General features: G+C 49.6%; 1 protein-coding gene and 1 long non-coding RNA gene across 2 annotated transcripts in view; one reads left to right on the top strand and one right to left on the bottom strand.

The window, feature by feature from the left end:
• The window catches only part of LOC132220876 (uncharacterized), a 25,877-nt gene extending 22,805 nt beyond the window's left edge, over nt 1–3,072 (top strand). Inside the window, exon 2 of the long non-coding RNA XR_009449878.1 lies at nt 2,142–3,072. This is a non-coding gene — a long non-coding RNA (uncharacterized LOC132220876). The remainder of the gene's footprint in view (nt 1–2,141) is intronic.
• LOC132220814 (butyrophilin subfamily 3 member A3-like) lies at nt 3,020–16,913 on the bottom strand. Its single transcript, XM_059674442.1, has 9 exons — nt 16,765–16,913; nt 13,433–13,566; nt 12,877–13,218; nt 10,993–11,274; nt 7,834–7,998; nt 7,593–7,619; nt 6,391–6,414; nt 5,968–5,994; nt 3,020–4,048 (listed from the first exon to the last, which is right to left on the bottom strand). Exons 1-9 carry the CDS (start codon nt 16,788–16,790, stop codon nt 3,393–3,395), a joined length of 1,683 nt encoding a protein of 560 aa, XP_059530425.1. The 5' UTR covers nt 16,791–16,913; the 3' UTR covers nt 3,020–3,392.

Genomic DNA, 16,913 nt, shown 5'->3' with positions numbered 1-16,913 from the left:
AAAATAAAAACATATTTAAAAAAAAAACCTGTGATCCACAGTAAGAAATACATTTTATAATGTAACTGGGGACACACACACGATTATATATACTGCATGCTCTCATAGTTCCATTCGTGTGTATTGACGTTTGGTCTCTACGTAATATACTGATCTCATGCACCATCAGTGGCCCAGGACCTGCAGTGGAGAACTGCTCCATGACAGTTGTCTTACGGCAGAAACATTAGGCCCCACATCCTGTGGGCTCTGCTTTTGTTGTCCACAGACAGGACTTGGACCCTCAAACCTTTACCTTCATGTTATAATTGTTGACATGGATTGTTAAATAATTTTGAAAGAGAAACATGGACTTCTCTTCATGTTCATGTTGAAGACCCTTTCACTGGGCATGAGGCAGCGCAGAGAGTTTTCTGAGGCAGAAGGTTAAATACTTGGGCTAAGGATTCTTGCCCATCCCTCCCCATCTCTGTATCAGCCCCCACCACACACCCATGGCAGCCCCTGTACAGCTGCACGTTGGTTCCCTAGGTCTGTCTGGTGCACAAAGTGCCACAACTGGGCGGCTTCAGCCCCAGAGCGTTGTCTTCTCAGCTTCAGCTCCGGATCCCCACAGGGTGGTCCAGGATCTGCCCTAGTGTTGGGGTTCCTGGCAGTCTAGGCTTTTCCTGGTTTGTCTCTGCCTTCATTCTCACGTGGTTCTTCCATGTCCCATGAAGAAGAAGCTCGGTCAGCCTTGAGTTCTTGCTAAATGCAGCCGATGACAGGACTCCCACTAGGTGGTCAGTGAGAAGGTCCTCTCTGGATTTAACTCAGCGGTGATACCATCCCCCCTGGAAAGTCTCATCTCTGAGCTGTTTTACCTCATATTTTAACTACACACGAGTGAAGGCGAGAGAAGACTGACATTGATGAGGGTGGTAGGTGTGGGAGAATGGGCTTGAGGTTCTGAAGGCCTCAGCTCTCCAACCACCACCCTGGGTGTCCTGTCAGATTGTGTTATTGGCTTTAACAATAGAGATTTTCTCAGTTAACAAAAAAGTCCTGAGTTTAGGAGGCAGCAGCACTCTGCAGCCCTCCTCCTTGTGGTCTTTCCTGTTCTAGAGACACAGGGAAACTAAAACTTATTGGGCGACATGTCCCAATCCTATGAAATTCAAATGGCAGCCCATACATGAGGGTTTACTAGAAGAGCCAACCCTTCCGTCTAAGATTGTGCTACAGGAGGGGCTGTGGAGGAGACCCCGGGGTCCGCACAGCCAAAGTATTAACACCCGGCCCTTGACAGAGAAAACATTTCTAGATCCTGGGCCAAGTCTACTCCTGACTAATTTCGAGGTAGAAGACAAATAAATTGCTTCAGCATAAAAAAATGCACTGTTACTAGCCTTTTGATATTATCTGGCGTTTTGATTTCCTCTTTCTCTTTTCAGAGGAATTGGTAGTGTGTGTGTGTGTGTGTGTGTGTGTGTGTGTGTGTGATTGGGGTTGGGTGCAGGCATGTGTTGAGGTGAACATAAGTACCCTCTTCCCAAAGCCAAAGAATTTCATTCAAGGTGCTAGAGTTGTGGGGGCCAGGAAAGATATTGGGGAACACCAGGAGGGGCCGTGGGGTTAAGAACAGAGCCAGACAGCAGTTGTTATGGACACTTGTGACTCATTCAGAAAACACGCAGTGAGAGTCCTCGGGAGACTGAGTGAAAAGCCAAAGCCCTTTCTCTCTCTCAGGAGGCGAACAGGACCCTGGCAGCCAGCACAGGCTCCCGCCTGCCAGTGGATGGTCTGGTGGGTCCAGGACACCCACATACACCCGATGCTCCCTTCCTGGGCCTAGAGACCCCAATTGGGCCACTGTGTACATTTCTTCTAGAATAACCTTCCCAAGGCACATTTTATAACACTCCTACCTGTGCCTAAATGCTTTCTCTGGAGCCTCCACTACCTTCTGACTCAGTTTGACACCAGTTAGCACACAAGCAACAGCCCCACTAGTGGTTGTTTCAGGACTGGACTCTGGGCCCCATTCCATTCCCTTCACCTGAATTTTTCCCTCACATCTGCCTCCTTGGAAAACAACTCCGGATACTCCCAGTCTGGAGGGTCCCAGGTTCTCCTGAGCCAGGAAGGAATGGCAATCTCAGCCCCACCCCTGCAGGAAACTCAATTCTGCCAACAATCAGAATTAGCAAGAAACAGACCGTTCCCTGGACCCTCCAGAAAGGAGCCCAGCCTGCAGACACCTGGATGTCAGCCCAGCCAGAACCACGCTGGGCTTCTCACCTACAGACATTTGAAGTAAGGAATCTGTGTTGCATTAGGTCATGAAATTTGTGGTTTTTATTACAGCAGCTTACAAAGCTAATACAAGAAGGATTTTGGGGAAATGTGGTGCGTAAGCTCTGGGGGTGAAAACCTAGAAGAAGCTCAGATGCAGAGTGAAGACCATTAACCAGTTTATTTAACAAATGTAACCTGACCACCACCTGCCAGGTGGAGGGGACACAGTGGTGACCAATCACAGTGATGGTGATGGAGTGGCTTTTCCCCAGGACCCAGCAGTTACAGGAACCTCTGGGAACATCAGCACATGCTCAGCGTGGAGTGTCCCTTACCTGGAGATGGGGCTACAGTGTGATAAAAATTCCACTGCAGTTCACCTGGCTACATTCCCCCCAAATCAATGCCACACATGAGCTTTAGGGATGAAGCTGGAGGGTTGGTTCAGCTTCATGATCACAGGTCAGAAGCTGGTTTGGCCTCTCATCCCTTCTCAGACCCTATGCTGCGGTCAGTGTGAGTTCATTCTGTGGACAACGTCATCATGGACAGCCAGGCAGTGGAGCAGTGGACCATGGCTCTGACAGTCCCCCTTGAAGGAACCAGGTGGGGTGTGGCCTTCAGAGTCACCTACAGTGACCTTCTCCCTGGGGCCCTGGGAAGGGAACCTCAGGCTGCCCAGGACCCTGCCCAACAGGAACAACTGGCTGCAAAGGAACAGACTGGAGGTAGAGGGAGGGTCAGAGGTCAAAGACCTCCCAGCAGCACTAGTTTCTGCATGAATTATATGTCACTTCCCTGGGCCCTGCCTTTCTTTCCACACTTTCAATGAGGCCAACTCACAGGGGTGTTGCGAGGATTGGTGAGTGAGATTCACCTGAAGCACTTAGCCCAGCACCCACCACCTTCTAAATACCTGTGAATTGAGCTATGGTTGCAGGAAGGGAGCCGAGTCACCTTTGGAAGGATAACTTCCTGCACCCTGTTCTCCTCATCTGTCATGTGGAAAAGTTGAAAGATAACTAGTAAAAGGCTTCTCTCAGTGAGTTTTTAATAAGTATGTTCCTGATGTAAGTATGTTCCTGCTGAGTTTTGCTGTGAAGCGGGCCCTCAGCTCAGGGCTGGGCAGGGGGAAGCAAAGACCTCTCTTCTGCCTGAGGGTCCTCATTGCCATCAGCTGAGCAAGACTCCACTGGGGTCTCCAGCGAAGGGTCAGGCAGTGGGTCAGGCAGAAGGGAACTCCCCACTCCTCTTGGTGCTGGGCAAATAGTCAAGGCAGTGGGCTCCTGTGACCAAATCCTGAAAAAAGGCAAGAGAGTCCCAGAGAAGGAAGCCTGTGAGAAGGTGAAGATGTGAAATCCATCGATGGCATCATAGAAGGAGACCTCCCCCATCTCATAGTCCAGGAAAACCCCCACTCGTTTAGGACGGTTGGCCATTGTGAGTTTGCTCTGGGGATCCGTTCGAGCCTGGAATTCATGCCCACCCGACAGTGCTATTGTCCAGAATCCATTCTCCGGTGATGTAGCATGATATTTTCTCTCCACATTCTCCCTACACACCCCTAAATGCCACTGTTTCCTGTCCCCCACCTCCACCTCCCAGAAATGTCTCCCTGACGTGAAGCTCTCACGGCCCAGCACACAGGCATAATGAAATCTCATGGGGTTGTCTGGCAGGCTCTGCTGTGCATGTGTATAGTTCAGGCTCCTCTGGTCATCAGAAATGAGGAGGTTGGGGTGCACGGTGTAGGGATCCAGAATCATGTCCGCTGCGGAGAGTCCCAATGGTGTGGAGTCAGCCATGGTTTGAGGATCTGAGAGCCTCAGGCTCCAAGGCTTGGGTCTGGCTGGTGAGACCTGAGCCCAGAGCCTGGGGGTCTCAGCTGCCCTGAGTGTGACCCTCAGCAAAACCAAGAGAAACCACAGGGCCTGGTGGTCAGTGTGGAAGGGAGGGGGAGGGGGGCTGGGCTCTGCCCAACCTGCCATCTCAAGTGGCCACCTTCCTTCTATCTTTCTCCTGTTTCCTCCCCAGAATGACTGTGTCCACCTGTGCTGCAGAGTCAAATGGATTCCATTTCCAGCCCTTGCTCTACCCGCCTGAGCTGGACAACTTCCTTTCCTGCACCATCTCTTTTCACGCACACACATACACACATGCACACATGCACACACACACACACACACACACAATGTAATGTGGCAAGTCTCAATGTGATATCTGTAAAATGGGAATAAAAATACTCATCTCCAGGGTAGAATAAAACAGAATGTGAGCTATATTTAGCCCAAGGCCAGGCATGGAGAAAGCATCTGGTGTGGTCACAGGGACCAGGTCTCTGCTGTGCTAGGGCCATGCTGGGCTCTATGTGATCCTCACTCCCCACCTGCCCCTCTCTCTTTGCCCAGGAATCGTCCTCCTTGCACAGCATCACTGGGCTCTCTTGCCTCTGGTCACCTGCAGTCTTTGGCCAAGGGTAGTGCTGGCTGAAGACTGGAGGGAAGGAAAGAGAGGCACAGCCCCAACTTCCCCACTTCCTGTGATGGAGAGGCTCTAACAGAGAACCAGGCAGCCTCTCCCTGAGCCACAGCCTCCTCAGGGCTCCAGGGACTGCTCCCTGTACCTCTGCCTTGGGCCTGGGGTGGTGACAGCTTCCTCTGCTTTGAGCCTGGGGCACTGCTCTTCCTTGTGGTTTCCCTTAACGCCACCCCTGCCTCTGGAAGTAGGTCCTTCCCTAAACCCTCTGTAATCACTGGGCAGATGTGGCTGAATCAACCCAACTCCATCTCTGGGTGTCAGATTTCCTTCATCTTTTCATGCTGTGACCTTTGACCAACCGCCCTGTCCTCAGCAGGCACACCAAAGCCTTCAGGGTGATGATGATGTGTGGTCCTTAAAATGTAGCCATAAACAGTTCTCTTAGTAACACTAGAACGACATGACAACAGAGGACAACACCAAACGTGATGGTACCGATTATAAAGAACCTTCCCCCACAAGACCCCCAGGAGGTAGAGCTGATGCTGCCACACTCCTTTTCCCTTTGTCCTGACAACCATTAGTACCCTAGTTGTGTGTTAAAAAAGTACTGCAACAGGTCCGTTAGTGGTGAAAAGTCTGTGCAGACGGACACATAGTCTGTCTGCTCCAACCCCATATCCCTGTGAGTAAATGACTCTATAATACAGTCTGTTATAATCTAAGGAGTTGCCTACATCACTTTTAGGTCTTAAGAACCTTCTCCTGACTGTGGTCATTACCGTCAGACACACACTCATCATGAAAAGGCCATGGCTTCCCTCTTGGAATTTTTGACCAACACAAACTCATTACCTTGTCTAGTCTTACCTCCACCATCACATAGTAGGAATGGCCACCATCATCTCAAAGGGACTCAGAGACATGGCACACCTTGAGGAAGCTCAGGGCAGGAGGGGCAGCAGCTGGGCCAAGTCACCTCCTCCCCCTCCCTCCAGCCCCTGTCCCCAGCTCCATCCCTCATGCCTCCTCCTTCCCACACAGACCTGGGGAAGCCAGGGCAGCAGCTGTCCCTGGCTCTCTTGGAAGCAGATGTGCACACTGTGGAGACCTCATGCCACCCACCCAGATGTCCCCCAGTCAAGAGCTGGAGAAGAAAAAGGGAGCCAGGACCCTGAGTTGTTGTCCCAGGGAACACAGTGACTCACTCACCAGGTTGGTAAAGGGCCATCTTCCACTCTGAAAGGAAGGAGACACAGGGAAGGAAAGGTCATCATTTCTGTTCTCCCCCCACCATTCTCCTCAGTGAGCCTCTTCTCTCTCCTTCCCACCAAAATCTAGTTTCCTTCCTCCACAGCTCTGAGGATGAGGCATGAAAGCTCTCAGAATGTTGGGCTTCCCTCCATCACGGTGGGGCTGTGGGTGACAGGACCAGGCTCTGCCCAGGTGTGGGCGTGTGTGGCAGCAGGTGAGGGGACGCTGGAGATGGGAGGTCCTCTCTGGGTGTCCAGAGAGGCAGGGTGGTCCTCCACAGACCATGAGCTCTGAGCAGGGTCTGATGACCCCTCACCAGCACCGAAAGGGTTGAAGGGCTTTGTACACAAGTGCAGGAACCAGAGAGCACGAGTCACTCACCAGCATAGGCCCGAGACCTGTCACCTGCAAAGGAAGACAGGCAGGGTCACCTCCACTGTCATTTCTGAGTCCTTTCCTCTCTCTTCCTTTTGACCCCTCCCCCCACCTCCCTCTCCCTCTGCCCGTTCAGTTCCCTGCTCCCCCCTCCTCTTTAAAGTCACCTGCACCTAGTGACCTGCAGGCACTGAGTGGGGCTTTCCCAGCTGCACCTGCAGGTCTGTCCTGTACGTGTCTGTACAGCAGTCACCTTTAACCATCGTTTCACTTTCTGAAGTTTCAGTTACCCTCTGTCACCCACAGTTGGAAAAAATTAAATGGAAAATTCCAGAAATAAGCAATTCATAAGTGTTAAATTGCACATCATTCTGAGCAGTGTGATGACACCTGTGCCATCCGTCTCTCACATGCCAACCTGAGAACCATCCCTGTGCCCAGCATGTCCACCCTGTGTCCCTCCCATGAGCCACTTAGTCACTGAGGAGCCGGCTCTGTGGTCAGATCTGCCTCAGCATCACAGGGCTTGGGTGAAAGTCCCCGTGATGTTACTTAATAATGACCCATCATTGCAGTGCTGCTGGCCATTGGGGTGTGGCAATGAGAAGCCTTCCTTTAAGTGAGAACGAGAAAGCTACTATGCACAGGGTGTGGTGCTATCCGTGGGCCAGGCACCCACTGGGGTCATGGATCACATGCCCCGGGCTTATGAGGTCACTGTCTTCCTTCTATAGCTGACTAGGCTTGCTGTGTGCATACGTGTATGCATATGTGTGCTGAAATCCATCCATCTCAATCTGTATGATTTCCTGCCATTTTCCAAAAAGAATTGGACGACTTAAAGAGAAAATTTCAGACACGACTTTTCAGCAGTTATGATAAATCTGGGACAACTGACACCAGCCCCTTCTCCTTAGAAGAGAATGTTCTCTCTCCTTCTGGTTTCCTCTCAGCAGCTCATAGATTCTGTACAGGAGCCAGGGAGGGAGGACTCAGATCCTGAGTCCATCTTCCCTCTCCTTTCTGGGGTTCCTTGGACATCCGCGTGCGAGCAGCCTGGTGGAGAGAGCCTGAGCCCTTTCTCCAGGGAGGAAATCCTGCCGACCTTCCCCATCAGCGTCCTCATTCCTTCCCCTGGGCGGTCAGGGGTGAGGAAGGGGCTGGACAGGTCCCAGCAGAGAGTCTCAGATGTGGGTCCAGGTACTCACGTGCCAGGTACTGCTTCTTTGTCCACTCTGCAGGGCAAACAGAGGAGTTGGTGAGGCGGGTAACCAGGGACCCCAGAACCTGTGTGGTGGGGGATCAGGACTTACTGAGCTCCTCCTGCATCTTTTCTGGAAATAAGCGGAAAGAGAAGGTGCTGTCATGGGGATGGAAGTGGGGATAACCCGCGCTGTGGGTGGGCGGCCTGGGGCGGGGAGGTCCCACCCACCTGTAGCCAGGCCTCACCTTTGGCGCTTCGCTCCCTCTCCTTCTCCTTGTTCAAGTCCCTGATTCTCTTGTGTTGTCGCCTGAAGAACACCACCCCGACCAGGATTACAATCAGAGCCAGAATAATCACCCCCACGGTCACCCCCACGGCCACCTGCCACGGCTTCGGGCTGGAGAAGGGACCTGCAGAGGGAAAGCCTCAGCTGCTCGCTGGAACGGTCCTGGGGTCTCCGGGAGGGGAAGGGACATTTCTCTTCCCAAAGTGCCCAGAACTCTTCCTGTCACATAGACTAGTGTCCGAATGTCTGGCTCTCACATGGGAACCGTTAGAGAATAATGTACAGACAGTCACTGGCGTCTCCTCTCCCCCCTCCCCCGTGTATCAGCGGCTTAACCTGCTGACTCAGAAGGTGACCTTTGGGGCTGGAGGGTGACCTTGAACCAGTGACCTAGCCCTTCTGTCCTCAGTGTCCTCATCGGCAGAGCATTAAGTTAATGCTTCTAAAGTCCCTGACACGATGTCAGTGCCATGCGAGAGTTTATTCATTTTAAAAATATAAACATCCTTGAGATTCAAGATGGCAGTCGATATGATGGCAGGTTACAAGGTAGTGTGTGAGTGTGAGAGCAAAAGCAGAGTGTGTGGATGTGTGGGGAGTGTCTGTATGTGTGAGTGAGGGACAGCTATATTCCACAGGACTGTAGGGGACTATATTCCCCTGGCAGGGCAGCCTCTACTGCTGCTGAAATCTCTCCTGGAGTGGCTGGCTCTGCCGCAGAGACCACACCATCTTGTAGGGAGAGCGGCTGTGATCAGAAGCCCAGCCTTACCTTTAACCAGGGAGACCTTGGATACCTCCCGGGACCCTAAAACCACAACGCCCAGGGGCCAGCTGCCTCAGCTGCCAATCCACGAACACCGGGACTCCAGCCTCCCCGGCCATGGGCACCTAAAAAGTGTGTCCAGGGGGAGACAAGATGGTGGCCGAATACATGGACAGGTCCTGCACCTTCTCACAGAGCAGATGGAAGGAACAGCTGCATCAAATAACACCCCCCCAGAATTGGTGAATTAAACACAGCCGGTGAGGCAATCCCTGGACAGAAAGGTCAGAGATCACCGAGAGAAATAAGCTCTGCCTCTTCAGGTTCATCTGGGTGTTGGTTGTTTGGGTATTTGTTGTTTGCATTTTTAGGATTCGTTGTTATTCGTTGTTTGCAGTCTTCTCTGGGTGTTTGTTGTTTGCATTTTTGGATTAGTTCTTGGTTTTTTGGAGTTTTCTCCCCATATACATATATTTTTCCCCTTCTTTTTTCTTCTTTCTTTTCTCTCTTACATTTTTTCCTTTTCTCAATATCATTTTTGCACTCTTTTCTCTCCCATAATTCTCTTTTCTCTGGTGGTCATCTTTATTTGGGGTTATTGGTATCATGAATCCTTTTGTGTCTGGTGCCCTGTGTGTTCTGTCTTGTCATGTTGTATTTTGTGCCTTTAAGTCAATGCAGGAGAGAGAGACATATCCAGACACCCTGAAAGGAGTGGACATAGGGAGATAAAGAAACAGCCCCCGCACAAAAGAAAAGAGGAATCACCAGAAAAGGAAGTGAATGAAATGAGGCAAGCAATTTGTCAGAGAAAGAATTCAACTTCAGACAATAAAAAAGTTGCATTACATTAAAATAATAATAATGCCTGTACTGGAACCACTTAACTATACACACACACACACAAACACACACACACACACACACACACACACACACACACACACACACACACACACACTAGAGGCCTGGTGCATGAAATTCATGCACTGGTAGGGTCCCTAGGCCTGTCCAGCAATCAGGGAATTAGGGGCAATAGGGGCCTCCCTTTCCCGCTGTCATCCAGGACATTCCTTCATTCTGCACCACCCCCTGGTGGTCAGTGCATGTCACAGTGAGCAATCAAACTCCCAGGCTCCTGGTCGAACTCCCAAGGGGACACTTTGCATATTAGCCTTTTATATATATAGATAAATAGATAAATAGATATATAGATATATAGATATATAGATATATAGATAAATAGATATATAGATATATAACGTAAACATCTTCTTATTCTTCTTCCTTACACCACAGGCGGCATCTATGCAAGCTGTTCCGCAGCTCATTTCTCAGTGCTTCGTGGGTCCTGGGGACCTTTCCCTCTCAGCATGGAGAGCACGTCTGTGTTTCCTCCCACAGGGCAGCCTCCACTGCACAGGGGTCCCTATGGGTGGCATTTGAACTGTCTCTGACTATTGTTATTATAACTGATGCTCTAAGAAATAACTTTGTGCCCTGGCCAGTTTTCTCAGTGGATAGAGCATTGGCCTATGGACTGAAGGGTCCCAGGTATGATTGGGGCCAAAGGCACAAGCCTGGGTTGTAGGTTTGGTCCCCAGTGTGTGGAGTGCAGGTGGCAGCTGATGATTCTCTAACATCATTGATGTTCCTCTCTTTCTCTCCCTCTCCCTTCCTCTCTGAAATCAATAAAAATATATTTTTAAAAAAGAAATAATTTTGTCCACCAGTTATTTAACACAACCACAAGCTGATCTGTTAGATAAGTTTCTAGAACAGGGAATTTGGATTAAAAAAATAAGAAGTTTGGATTAAGATTGTTCTACTCTCCTCCAATATAAGCTGTGTCAATTTATACAAAAATATACCAACTGATTGATACCAACACACATCTAAGAGTGTCTGTCTCCCCACAGTCCTGTCATCAGTGTTTCCAACTACATGGTTTGTTTGCTGCCCATCTCACAGGTGGGAACGTCTCCCTGCTCAGTGAGACTGGACATCCTTCCCCAAGGTATTTCCTTCTGGGAACCGTTCATTTCTGTACGGAGCTGTTTCATGTTTTGAGGAGCTCAGCCCTTTCTCCAGGAGGTGTCTGCACACACTTTCCCCACTTTGTCATGTGTTTGCTGACAGTTACCATTTGCCCATCCCCATCGCCTGTCCCAGGTGGAGGTGGCAGGGCTGCTCAGAAAATGTCTGTGACATCAACAGCTTCAAGGGGCCAAGGGCACCCAGGTGTCTGCTCTGAGCCTTATGTTCACTGCACAGACCCAGGTCAGCAGCAGACACTCAGGCCTCCTTCTCCCAGTGGCCACAGCTGAGCTCAGTGTGGGGCCGGGCACTCACCTGCAATGGAGACCCTGGCCGTCTTCTCCGGGCTGAGCAGCGGGTTTCTGACGACACAGGAGACCCCCTTCCCAGAGCCACCTTTCAGGATCACAGATGACGTGGCTGCGAACAGACCCTCTCCATCTACGGTCCCAGGCCCTGCCATGGCGGGCAAGCTCTCTCCCCCGTCACCTCTCCACTCTATGAGGGGCTGCGGATACCAGCCTGCAGAAGTGCACTCCACAGGGATCCCCCCATCTTCATTGTAATTCATTTCAAGGTGAAGATCAGAGCCCAAGGCTGGGGAAGGAAGAGTGAGCCTGAGTCATGGGGAGGCGCTGTGTTGGTGAGGGTCCATCAGGAACAGGGGCTCACTCCACTAGATCACGTAGGCAGGGTTCACTGAGGAGCTGTTTACCACGTGTGCTGTGCAGGGGAAACTGTTCCATGAGGTGACCACTGCCTGACCCTGGTGGACCCTCGTGCTTGATCCAGCTGGATCTGGGCCAGAACAGAAACTGCTTCTCATGGATCCCCTCAGAGACACCTGGACCTTCCCCCTGCCCAGTGCTGGTTCCTGGAACTGGCCCTCACCTGCCATAGGCATGTAACTCATTCCCCTTATCTGGGCGGGTCATGCCCCAGTCCCCTATCTATCCTACCTGTCCTGTGTGAGCTTTAGGCTTTGTCAGGTGGTGGGGAGGATGTGCACGATGTACTGCTGCAGCCCACGCTGTTCCTGGTATGAGAGTCACCATGGTGAACTCTTGATATCATTAATCTAGTGTTTACAGCCTCTTTTTTTGGGTCTTTGGACTCAGGGAATTTTTATTTTGTGGTTGTGGAAGGGGAAAGACTACATGGGAGAGAGCTGACCCAGGGCCAGGAATGGTGAGCTGTTACCACCAGTCCCTAAACTCTTAACCCAAGGGGGTCTCGGTGTGGGAGGAAGCTTTTTGAAGACTTGGAAGAACCCAGTCCTGTAGGGAGGGATTTCCTAAGAGGAGCTGTGGTCTCAGGAAGGGATGTAGCTGAGGAGGCCCTGCAGGGAGAAAGCTAGGACCTCCCACCCCCACCTTCCTTCCTTCCTGTGCAAGGCAGGGCTGTGCCCCGAGAAAGAGAAATGATGTTGGCAATGAACAATGTCATGGAACAGCAGCATCAGAAAAGGATGCTTTGTCCCTGTGATGGGTCAGGACAAATCAAGACCACTCAGTCATCAGATCTGAACACAGAATAAAACATGAACAGTGTCCAGACCACAGCAACCAGCAATCATCACCTGTCCTGGGGGTGAGTGACGAGTTACCTCACACCCTCCTGGCAGCATCTGAACCAGAGCAAAGCCCACCTTCCATACACCCTCCCCTAGTCCCCTGTCAGCCCAAAGTTACACCAAGTCTCCCTGACACCCCCTCATGGGGACACCCCATGTTTCCACACTGTGTGTTTTCCTCACTGCAACTAGTACCAAACTCAACTTGTTCTACTGCAGGTGTGACCCTGGGGTCTTGGTTGGAGGAAATGGCAGCACAGGTGATGTCCCTGCAGCTCAGCCTCCCTGGACCCACAGCAGTGAGCACCTGGGGGGGCCCAGGTCCACTGCCTGGAACACAGCTGAACCCACTCAATTGTGTGCCCCCCACGAGGGGAGGTTTTTTCAGCCTTCCTGCCCCGACCCCACATCCCTGCTGAGACCCTGGTGGCTGCAGGAGGCACGTCTTCACTTGGTTCAGGAGGAGCCCTTCCTGCAGGAAAACCTGTGTCTGTCAAGGGCCCAGAGAAGCAGAGGTGGAGGAGGGAGGCAGCTGCTGGGGTGTAGGCAGAGGTCTGTGAGGTGGGCTTGGAGCCTGTGTCCCCAGGCCCCACAGAAGAAGGAGCTCAGAACAGCCTTAGGCTCACCTGCAACCTTCAGCTCCACCTGGGCTTTTTCAAGGAAATCGGCATCTTGGAAATAACACTGGTAGGTTCCACTGTCAGAGGCTCTGACCTTGTGAATCCGCAGAGCAGCCTTCCCCTCAGCGATGTCCTCTCTTAAAATGGAGGTTCTCCCTCGATACTCTGCTATCTCTGTTTCTTCCTTGCCATCTGCATATGCACACACCGCCTGCCTGAGGCCGGATCGCAGCCACATCAGCTCCATGGACTCAGCACTCATCTTCGGGGACAGGTGACAGAGCAGCTCAGCATCTTCACCCACCATGGCCAGGATGGGCTCAGGGGGTCCAATCACAGAAAACTCAGCTGGTGAGCAGAAAGGGGTGCTCCGTCAGAGGAAGCTGGAGGCCAGAGGGTAAGGGGGTGTCCCAGGTAGGGAGGGTGAGGTAAGAAACACTTAGGCACTCAGTTCTGACAGGTGTACAGTATGGATGGGCCTCCCAGGTGTGGGGAGGAGTCCAAGGTTCTGACTGGGCATATAGGTAACAGCTCCAGGTACATAAATGCAGATGGTCCTTACCTGAGCAGGGCGTGAGCAGCTGGACCAAAGCGAGGCAGACAGGGAGGTGGAGCAGATGGAAGGCCAGGGACCTCACCATTGTGGGCTGTTGTGCAGACAGAGAGACACCAGAAGGAGCTGGTAGAAATGACGACCTGGAGGAAGATGGAGAATCCACGTGAGACCTCTGCCTCCCCAGGGCCGACCCCCAGAGCAGCCACCATCACTGGTGACCCCAGAGCCTCCTCTGAAATGCCTGCTTGGGAGTCTCTTCATCTTTGACTCCAACATGGAAAACCACCCTAAAGTCTGTCACCTGAAGTGTCTGTCCCTCGGCCCTGGCCACCTGGGAGTCCTGGGCTCTGTGTCCAATGGGCTCACAAGCTCCCACTTGCCCACACGTCCTGGACAGCCTGTCGGCGCCTCCAGCATCTCACTGTGATTAACGCAGGGTCCCCCTCTCTGAGCCCCGATTCCACTGGGGCCCCTCAGTCTCTGCTCCACACCACAGCCCGAATGCTCCTGCCTCCCTCACTTCATGCCTATCCTCAGGCTCCAGGGGCTCCCACTGCCCTCAGAGCAGGAGCTGGAGTCCTCTGCTCCCTGTACTTTCTAAATTATCTAAATGTTTGTAATTTTAAGATTTCAGAGAGAGGAATCTATTTCCACTGATTTGGGGGGATAGTTATTGTTTTTATGCTTGATTATAAACTATTTCAAAATGAAAATAATTTAAATTTATATAATTTATAATGGGAACCACATACTTTGCTACATATGAATGTAAATATTTCAGGACATATTTTGGATATATATATATATATCCTAGTAAATATAAATATATATATATATATTTGCCTTAAAATGTTTTATTCTTTAACCCAAATATACCTCTTGCAGAATTACTCCTAAAGAAAAAATATCAGGCATTAACACAAAGTTTTATATTTAACGCTGTTCATCATAGTAAAATCTACAATACCAAAATGTGCATACAATTTAAATTCCCAAATTGGATACAATTTTGTAATAATAACAAAAATTTTTATTGAAAACATGATTCCTAAACCTGCAGCTATGATCACACTCAGTGGTGAAAAGCTGAAATGTTATTCTCTAATCACTAAGATCTGGAATAAGACAAGGACGCCCACTCTCACCCCTCGTGCTCCCACAGTATTGGAAGTCCCGGCCACAGCAGTCAGACAAGACAAAGGACTTAAAAGCATAGAAATCAGAAAGGAAGAACAAAACTCTCACTATTTGCAAAGGACATGATACAATATATAGAAAAACCTGAGAATTACACACACACACACACACACACACACCCATATGAACCAATCAATGAGCTCAGTAACGTTGCAGGATAGAAAATCAGCAATTTGTTGCATTTCCATACAGCAATAATGAATAATCAGAAGGACAAAATTTAACAATCTCATTTACAAGTTTACCCACAAAGCATAAAATATCCAGGAATAAATTTAACCAAAGAAATGAAATACCTATAGACTGAAAACTATAAGACACAGAAGAAAGACCTTTAAGAGGATACAAATGAATGGAAGGATAGGATGCACCATGCTAATGGGTTAGAAGGATTAACATCGTTAAAATGTCCTTACTGCCTAAAGCAATATCCACATTCAATGCAATCCCTATTAAAACACCAATGACCTTCTTCTCAGAGATAGAACAACTCATCCTAAATGTATATGGAACCACAAAGACCCCTAATGTCCAAAGAAGTCTTGACAAAGAACAGAGTTGGAAGCATCCTACTCCCTGATATCAAACTATACAAAAGTGTCTACACTAATAAACAGCATGGCACTGGCATATAAACAGACACCCAGTTCAATGGGACAGGCAGAGAGCCCAGAAAAGAACCCTCACTTATATGGTCAATTAATCTGTGACGAAGGAGGAAAGAATATGCCGTGGGGTAAAGACAGTCCTTTCAAAATGGTGCTGGTAAAACTGGGCAGATACATGCAAAAAAAAATGTAAGTGGCTCACTTTCTTATATCAAATTAAGAACAAACACAATATGGATTGTGGATTAAATGTGAGACCCAAAACTATAAAACTAGAAGAAAACAGAGGAAGTGAACATCTGACATTCCTCTTAGTAATATATGTTTTCGATACGTGTCCTCTGGCAAGGGCAGGAAAATATACAATAATCAAATCGGAACATATGACACAAAAGGACAACCTACTGAAGGGAAGAATATATTAGCCAAGGATACATCCAATATGGAGTCAATATCCAAAATTTATAAAAAAAACTCATACAATTTAACAGGAAAAAAACAAACAATACAATTTTAAAAGGGGCAGATGACCTGAATAGACATTGACCTAAAGAGCCGGTACAGATGGCCAACAGACATATGGATTGGAAACCCTCTACTGTCAGACAACGTGATGTTTATCCATTCTTCAACTGTTGTATATGTATGCTGTCTCATATATTTTTATATTACAACTGAAGACCCAATGCATGAAATTCATGAAAGGGCTGGGCCCTCGCAGCCCTGGCTTTGTCAGGAAGGTAGTTTAGCCATCTGGTCTAATCAGCATATTACGCTTTTATTATACTAGATTACATATAATTCTGTAATGAACATCTTTTCATATAAATCTTTAAGCCACACATCTTGTAGCCTACCCCACCATTATTTTAACATTATTTCTGTAAATGTGACTGCACATAAACAGCCTATTTGCTTAAGAATTCTAGGAACCAACTTCAGGAAAAGCAGACTCCAACCTTCAGACATTCCATCTCCGGAAGATTTGCTGACCTTCAACCAGTAATCTGAACAGACTGTGTTGGCTGGCACTTAGTCCCCTCAATGGAGAACTCTCAACCCCTCCTTTTTATTCCTTCATTGTTCTTCCCCGCTCTCCTCTTCTTCACAAAAGCCCCTGCCCGTGTCCAATTGTCTTTGCAGCATGAGTCTTCCATCTTCTGAAGCTGCAGGCTCTAGAATAAACCGACATTCCTCCCACCAGTCCCATGATCTCTATGTGGTCTTTCAAGTGGCAGGCAGTTGAACCTGGGTTCAGGATCAACCTGCCCTTTAGAATCTCTTAGAACACATCCCAGAGAGAAGCAGGAGAGCCTGTCAGAGGCCTTAATGACCACAGTAAGTTCTTAGGAACATGCAGTTGTCAGGCTCACTCATTCCAGTTGTCTCCCTCCCACAGATTTCTGAGCTCAGGCCTTACCTTGCCCTGCCAACCAGGTCTCACCGTGTCCTCACCTGCAGGCTCACCCAGCTTATCAGCCTCTCTCCTAAAGAGACCTGGGGCCCTGGCTTTTACCAACTCCCCCCACTTACAGTTGGCACTTCCAGCTGAAAACCATAGCACAAAGGCCCTCCTTAGGTCTTCATTGCAGGTGAGTCTCTGATCTGGAGGAAAGGGTGGGGAAAGAAAGCTTGCTCAGGAGGAGAAAAAGTGCAAAGTCCCTGTTTGAAAGCACTTGTTA

The sequence above is a fragment of the Myotis daubentonii genome, chromosome 18 (assembly GCF_963259705.1).
Source record: "Myotis daubentonii chromosome 18, mMyoDau2.1, whole genome shotgun sequence".
NCBI classification, from domain to species: domain Eukaryota; kingdom Metazoa; phylum Chordata; class Mammalia; order Chiroptera; family Vespertilionidae; genus Myotis; species Myotis daubentonii.
Note: the sequence above shows the minus strand (reverse complement) of the source record. Positions and strands in the feature narration are given on the sequence as shown.